The 7,906-nt window shown below is 36.0% G+C and overlaps 2 protein-coding genes across 3 annotated transcripts; both read left to right on the top strand.

Moving 5' to 3' along the window:
- The first annotated feature begins 724 nt into the window (after positions 1-724).
- LOC104758197 (bifunctional nuclease 1-like) lies at positions 725-2,963 on the top strand. Its single transcript, XM_087494390.1, has 6 exons — positions 725-1,024; positions 1,598-1,715; positions 1,848-1,925; positions 2,299-2,382; positions 2,464-2,582; positions 2,663-2,963. Exons 2-6 carry the CDS (start codon positions 1,632-1,634, stop codon positions 2,664-2,666), a joined length of 369 nt encoding a protein of 122 aa, XP_087350516.1. The 5' UTR covers positions 725-1,024; positions 1,598-1,631; the 3' UTR covers positions 2,667-2,963.
- Positions 2,964-4,806: 1,843 nt separating this feature from the next.
- Positions 4,807-7,568, top strand: LOC104759851 (eukaryotic peptide chain release factor subunit 1-1-like). 2 transcript variants are annotated; one of them, XM_087496385.1, is made up of 2 exons: positions 4,807-4,892; positions 5,488-7,568. In XM_087496385.1, exon 2 carries the CDS (start codon positions 6,116-6,118, stop codon positions 6,980-6,982), a length of 867 nt encoding a protein of 288 aa, XP_087352511.1. In that variant the 5' UTR covers positions 4,807-4,892; positions 5,488-6,115; the 3' UTR covers positions 6,983-7,568. The 2 variants fall into 2 exon arrangements, with proteins under 2 accessions (XP_087352511.1, XP_087352512.1); XM_087496386.1 differs by lacking the exon at positions 4,807-4,892 and having other exon boundaries at positions 5,495-5,679; positions 5,825-7,115.
- Positions 7,569-7,906: the final 338 nt, after the last annotated feature.

The following is a 7,906-nucleotide window of genomic DNA, read 5'->3' on the forward strand; positions in this document are numbered from 1 at the left end:
GTCTTGTTCGGGAAAGCAAATCTCATCATTACCACGATCAAATCGTGGAGATATGGGGAATATTCAGTTCCCGAAATTGATCGCTTGAAGGATAAAAGTCCCCCGAACTGTTCAGCTCGGGAGACTTGGGGGGCAACTATTGTACCCACGATCTGCCATCTCGGGCAATAGGCAAGAGGGCCTAGGCCGGGCTAGTCTACTGGGCCAAGAGCGAATTAGTGATCGGCCCATCAGGCCCGGAGAAAGGAAGAGAGCGCAGAGATGTTTCGTGCTGGTCAGTTCGCAGCTCGGTCCAGGTCAAAGATTCCCGCATTCAAGAGGATTAATTAGTCCGCGCAAATCGCGTCCTATTAATGGCGCATTAATTTAGTAATAAATTGGTCGGTATAAATATGTAAGGGGGGGGGGGGGAGGGTCAGTTTGAGGAGATCGAATATTTTTTCCAGCAATAGCAATACAAGTTCAAATTCTCAAATTCTCTCAATTCAGTTCGAAACTGTTTTACGGCGATAAGCTCCTCCACAATTTAAATCACTTCGGAAGGAGAAGCTCATTCTCAGTTCTCACAGTCATGTTTATCGGGAGTTCATAGCAAGGTTCTTAGAGCTTTTGTGACAAAAAAATAAATCAAAAGAGAGGCTACGTGTCCTTATAATAGACTCAAATCGTTTATAAGAGAGGCTACGTGTCCTTATATAGTTGGCGGACAGAATAATACAAAAGCGAATTTGTTTTTTTTGAGACAATTAATCTCTTCTCTCTTTCTCTCTTTCTCTCTATTTCTCTCGCGATCAAAGTCTCGATCCGACAAAGAAATGTCTGCTTTAATCGGAGGTTATAGAATCAGTGGAGTGTTGGGTCGGAGGCGATTTGAATCGGCGGATTCCAAAACCTTCCTTCTGATTCCAAATTCCTCTAAACTCGATTTCTTTTCCTCTCTCTCTCTCTTTCTCTCGCGATATGCTGAAACGACAAAGGAATTTGGAATCAGAAGGAATAATTTGGAATCAGAGGAAAGGTTCTGGTATGATCCATTTTTTTGATATTGTTAGTGGCGAATCCTTAATCGCTTGTGTGTGGTTTTATTTTGACAGATTTGGGTCTGCTTTTTTCTCAACTTTTATTGCTTTGAATCGTTTTTCATGTGGAATCAGTGGGGTCAATAGATTGGTGTAGTAGCTGTAGAAAATTAGACCACTAATTCTGTTAATTTACTGATATATTCTTTGTTTAGATGATCCTCAGTTTGTGAACTGATGATCTTAGTTGAGGAGCTGGTTTTTAAGTTACTGAGCCTGTAGATTTGTGTTGCTCTTGCTCTGTAACTGTCTTCGTTATGCTACACAACCTTATATTATGCTCCTGAAGATTTGTGTTGCTCTGTAACTGTCTTCGTTATGCTACACAAATCTTTACTCAACAGACTTATAATATGCTACACAACCTTTGCTTGTTTTGACTCGATTTGGAGTTCATTACCAAGTTTCTTGTTCCCTAGTGGCCGATTTATGTATAGAAAGTATGTATGCTCTTTGATGTCTTTCGTTGTTGTTGTTTATTCATTGGATTTAGCTGAATTTATGTGTTTTTCTTGAAGATTGGAGTTGAGAAAATGCACAAAGACACCAAATATGTATTTATTTCTGGACTATGATGTTAGACTGCATCCTGGAACAATCGGAGCTCTCACAACTGAGATTGAGAAAAATCCAGAGGTGGTATCCATGAATGAATTGGCTTAATTTTCTTGTTTCTGTTTACATGTATTGAAGCCTTGGCTAATGTGTATAGGCCCTTATATTTCCTTCTGTGTGAATATGTTTAACAGTTATAGTGATCTCTTGCAGATATTTATTCAAACAGGGTATCCTCTAGACTTGCCTTCTGGAACACTTGGGAGTTATTGCATCTATGAGTACCACATGGTATCACTGGCTTCCTTATTAAGCTTGTAGATTCTTCGTGTTTGTAATTTGAGCTACTATTTGGCATCTTCTCTTTACAGCCTTGCTCAATGGGATTTAATGATTGTTGAATTGAATTTATGAAAACACTTGCAGGTTAATAATTGTTGAATTGAATTTGTGGACTGCAACTAATCCAGAATTTGTTCTTGAAGAGTGATCTTCTCATTCATTAATCAGTTTTGTGTCCTTGTATGAATCTGTTTTGTGTCTTTGTTTTCCTTGATGTATAGGATTCTACTCTCAAGCTATTCATCCCGTTTTGGAAACTTCAATATCTATGCAAAGTCTCATTTCTCTACTAATTAAGGTTGCTTTTGGGACGAAATTGCAGGTGGGTAATGCCTCATATTGTATCAGCTACGACCTTCGGTCTTCAGATGCAAATCATCCAATTAATATAGCTGTTAGATGCAAGGTAAGACGTAACTATGTTTATTTGTTATCACAGCTAAGTATAAATATGTATTCATTGATACATCGTGTTGATCATTTATAGGTACCTATCCAAGTGAACAAGTACCTTGCCTACAGTGATGAAATGAGTGTCATTGAGTCAGGAAAGCTGTCAACCCCGGCACCTGCTTCAAATGGTTTACTATTTATTGAACAAGACCGGTAAATCTTCAGACACCTAAAGATCAATCTAACCTGATCTATTGTTTTTTACATCTGTCTGGCCTTGAAAGAACCTGCAGATAAACACAAGCCAGATGGGGGAACCGGAAAGACTCATTCGTGACCGCTATGAAGAACACATGCGTATAGACGAGCTATGAAGACTTCTCACCATTGATGCAAGGTAATTAAGCGTCCGTCCGTACTGACTTTGTGAAAGCTTTGTGTTGAGTAAATGGTAAAACAGAATCAGTGAAGACTTTGAGTTCTTCTTATTTCATTTCTGCATATTTTGGTGAGGAAGTCTTGAATGTGTTTATAAACACTTGTATAGGCAAAAATTTGGCACAAATCAATATTACAATTAATCATTTTCCCCAATTGTACTTCTATTGTAATATGTATTATGTTTTGTATGTTTCAAAATTTGGAGCAAATCAGTATTAAAATTAATCTTTTTCTCCATTTATGAATTGCACTTCTATTGTAATATGTATTAATGTTTTTATTATGTTTTGTATGTTTAAAAATTAATTGAATGCAATATTTTCTATTTTTATAAAATCTTAAATGTTTACACATTTATACCACTTCTATTCTATTTAAAAATTTTAAATTTTTAAAAACAATATTTTCAAAAATAAGAAACCCAAAATAAAAACCTACCAATAAATGAGAAAATTTTATCTAAGAGATCATGGGTTCTTATATTCCAAACAGTACACAATTAATTCATAAAAAATTTATGAACTCCCCTTACTCAAACCCACCGATAAACATGTTCTAAGGCTTTTATAAGGTAGAAACCTTATAAAACCTTTTAAAAACCTTGTAAATTTTTTTTGGCGGGAAAATTTTTGGCGGAAAATTTTTTTTGTCGAAATTTTTTATCAAAATTTTTGGCGGGGAAATTTTTTCGACAAAATTTTTGGCAGGAAAATATGTCGGAAATTTTTTGGCGGGAAAATTTTATTTTTCTTTTTATTGAATAAAATAATTTTTCATCTAAGGGTAAAATGGTCATTAAAAATTAAAAGAGGACAAAAGTAAAAATGGCCAGAAAAGAGGGTATTTTTGAAAAAGAGTATATCAAAAGGGGCATTTTTAACAAATTCTCATTTAATAACAACATATTCTACATAACATTTAAAGTCTTTAAAAGTCTACTCAAATCTCAAACCAATAACCCCCACTACTTAATGATTTGGTTAAACTTTTCAAAAAGGGAAAATGCCCAAAAAAAACACCAACTATTTAATATTTGCCAGAAAAAAACATGAATTTTTTTCGTTGCCAGAAAAATACACAGACTAATTTTTAGTTGATAAAAAATACACGAACTATTATTTTTTTCCAATTTCTCCTCGTCTCCGTTACGACCGTTCACGGTATTGTAACGGCGTTACTATTTTTGAAAAAAATTCCAGAAAAAAACACAAACTATTTATTTGTTGCCAAAAAAATACATGAACTTTTTTTTTTGCCTAAAAAATACATATTTTTTCATTTCTTATTTTTCTATTGACAATGTTAGAGATCATAACTTATAATTTTCTCTGCTCTCTTGAACTTCATTCAAGTTTTCACTACTATTTAGGATAACTAAAATAAGAACAAAAATACATAATTAGATTAATCGATTTCCAAATTTCTCAATTAGTATTGTTTTTGGATTTATACTGACTTTACAAATTTTGAAACTTCATCAACATTTCTCTAAAATTTTATGAGATCTCCACCTTTGTAGACCTTTGTATACATTTAAAAAAATATGCATCTCAAAAAAATTATGTATTTTTCAGGTAAAGAAAAAAAAGTTCATGTATTTTTCTGGCAACAAATAAATAGTTTGTGTTTTTTTCTGGAATTTTTTTCAAAAATAGTAACACCGTTACAATACCGTTAACGGTCGTAACGGAGACGAGGAGAAACTGGAAAAAAAAAATAGTTCGTGTATTTTTTATCAACTAAAAAATAATTTGCGTATTTTTCTAGCAACGAAAAAAGTTCATGGTTTTTTCTGGCAAATATTAAATAGTTGGTGTTTTTTTTGGGAATTTTCCCTTTTCAAAAATCTTTATAAGAATCCAATACCACCCTTTTAACAAAAAAAAAGAAAAAAAGAAAAAACGGGTTTAGGCCCATTATAAAGTCAGTCGGTTTAGTTAGAAACTGAATTAGGGTTTGCGTCTGTAGCAAGAAAAGAAACAGTTACAGTATATATATTGTTTCTCTGCCGCTTCAAGGAGTTGATTTGCTTATTCTTGTAGAACAACACTTGAGGCTTGTAACGTCGTTCTTCTTCTTAAGGTTCTTTCCGATCTTTATACCTTTGTCTCTTCTTTTGGTTTTATTTTTTCTTGTCCCGTTCGTTTCCTTAATTGCCGTTTAATATTCTCTCGATCGATCGAGTAAACTCGTTGTATGTGAATTTTTCTGAAAAGTTTTTTCTGTGTTTATAGCTCTGTTTCTGGAAATTTTGGATTTGTAGTTTTCGATTCTTGCAAAACAGGCTTTGCGAGTTGATGTATCTGATCAGAATTTGTCTTTAGCAAACGTATTATTTAGAATATAGTATTTTTTTTTTTCGGATATATGCAACTCTGTTCCGATCGTCCTGAAACTTATATTTCTTTATAGGATCATAAGTTTGAGTTAGGCCAAAAGATCAGCTTATTCTTCTTCTGCCAAGTATTGATAACAGTGACCAACTTACAATTAGTTATTAATTAGGTTTTAGGGCTTTTGATAGAATTCGAGATTTATCCTTTGTTACATTTAGTGTTGTTTGATTGATGATTAATTCTATTTAGCTGTACTCTAGTTTAGTTCGCTGAATCGATCTTTTTAGTTATACAAGATTTTTCGTTATTAACTAGCCTTCGTATACCGTGTTCCCTTGTAGTAGGTTAAAATGGGAGACAATCATACCAACGACGACAAGAACATTGTGATGTGGAAGATGAAGAAGCTGGTCAAATCCCTTGAAGCTGCTAAGGGAAACGGAACTAGCATGATCTCACTCATCATACCTCCGCGTGGTCAGGTGTCTCGCGTTAGCAAGATGTTGACCCGGCTCAAACTTTTGGTTGACCCGGTGCTATCATGAGAAAAGGACCCTAAATATAATCTCAAAAAAATTACATTTCTTAGTTCTGTTCGAAAAGCTTCTTAGTTCTGTTCAAAAAAAAATTTTGGGCCTTTGGACCCGGTGCTGCTGCACCGCTCGCACATGTCCAGAGCCGGGGCTGGTTACCGCATCAAACATCAAGAGCAGAGTCAATCGCCAATCTGTTTTGAGCGCCATAACTTCTGCGCAACAAAGGCTGAAGCTTCACAACAAGGTCCCTCTCAATGGTCTCGTGCTCTATACCGGCACGATTGTCAACGAGGAAGGGAAAGAGAAGAAGGTTGCTTATGACTTTGAGCCGTTCAAACCTATCAACAATACTCTCTACCTCTGTGACAACAAGTTTCACACTGAAGCTCTTAGTGAGTTGCTGGAATGTGATGAGAAGTATGGTTTCATTGTAATGGATGGAAACGGCACTCTCTTTGGAACTCTTAGCGGTAACACACGTGAGGTGCTTTACAAGTTCTCTGTTGAGCTTCCGAATAAACACGGAAGGGGAGGACAGTCAGCTCTTCGTTTTGATCGTCTTCGTACTGAGAAGCGTCGCAATTACTTGAGGAAAACTGCTGAGCTCGCCACAAGACTATACATCTGTCCTTCGACAAGTCAGCCTAATGTGTCCGGGATGATAATTGCCGGTTTAGGGGATCTCAAGACTGAATTGAGTCACTCAGATATGCTTGACCCCCGGCTTACGGCAAAGATACTGAATGTGGTGGGTGTATCACATGGAGGAGAACGTGGTTTCAATGAGGCTATTGAGCTGTCATCTGAAGTCTTGGCGAATGTGAAGTTCATTCAAGAGAAGCGTTTGATAGGGAAGTTCTTTAAGGAGGTAGACCAGGACACGGGGAAGTATGTGGTTGGCTTGGATGATACGTTGAACGCTTTGGATTCGGGTGCTGTCGAGACACTTATTGTATGGGAGAATCTTGATATCAACAGATATGTGATGAGGAACAGTGAAACCGGTGAAACTGTGATAAGATTCTTGAACAAGGAACAAGAAGGCAAGACAGAGAATTTCAAAGTAGGCAACACCAAACTGGACGTGGATGAGAATATGTCGTTACTGGAATGGCTGGCTAATGAATACACGAGTTTTGGTTGTGCGCTAGAGTTTGTGACAAACCAATCAGAGGAAGGGTCTAAGTTTTGCAAAGGGTATGGAGGGATTGGAGCGATACTTCGTTACCAGCTTGACTTGAGTGCCTTTGATCCTGAGGATGGAGAGGTTATTGATGACAATGATGATGTTTCTGATTAGCCATTAATCAAATCCTCAACCTTACCGGTTCAGGAAGATGGAGCAGCACCACCAGCTCCAAGCCTGAACCAGCCTGCGCGGGCTCTCGGGGTCACCAGGCAGAAGATAGTTCGAAAGTCATCAAAGAAGCATTTATCTCCAAAGATAAGGGATCTCTTCATTTAAAGCTGAGTTTCTTTTTTTTCTGAACTCTTTGTTTACACTCTGAATTGGTGTGTGTTAAAACTTGAAACAGGTGAAGAATGAAGAAACAGGTGGAAATTAAACTGGTCTCGGCTACAACTCACCGAATCACCTTTGGTAGCTAGCGTTCATGTCGTTCTACAATATCTATGGAGTTTTTTTTATCTTTCCTTTTTGGGTTTTTTCTTTTCTTAAAAAAGTTACTTTGAGTCAGAATGGTAATGCTATGTCAGAGAAGAAACCCTTAGTGATTTGGGTTTTTATTTCTCTCCATTGCATATGGATGTTGTTTTGTGTTGGTGGTTAAGTTGAACGACCAATAGCTTTCCCTTTGAGACTTTATTTTGTTTTGCAAGATTGGTAAACTAAATATTTTCAATTTAGTTGAAAATTTGAAATTCTATAATATATTTTAGCTATAATATGTCGTTGAAAAAGAAAACGAATTGTCTGCTATAACAATATATATTTGCTTAATATAACCGATGATGAAAAGCAAAGAAGGCGTCAAGAGACTTTATCAACAATGTTAACATCATTTTCTCGTTCCCACTAATCGACTAATACGTCCGTAATCAACAGGCTTAATTAGCAACTGTTCAATTTGTGTCATAATTGTTTTTTTAAAAAACTTTTCCTTTGTTTTAGCTTTGGCTTTTAAAAACCTATGAACCCTAGTTAGTTCTGTTTATCTTCCATTTTCGTATCAGGACAAGCTCTCGGAGATTGTTTATAAAGACT

Source organism: Camelina sativa, chromosome 17 (genome assembly GCF_030686135.1).
Source record: "Camelina sativa cultivar CO46 ecotype springtype chromosome 17, ASM3068613v1".
Classification (NCBI taxonomy): domain Eukaryota; kingdom Viridiplantae; phylum Streptophyta; class Magnoliopsida; order Brassicales; family Brassicaceae; genus Camelina; species Camelina sativa.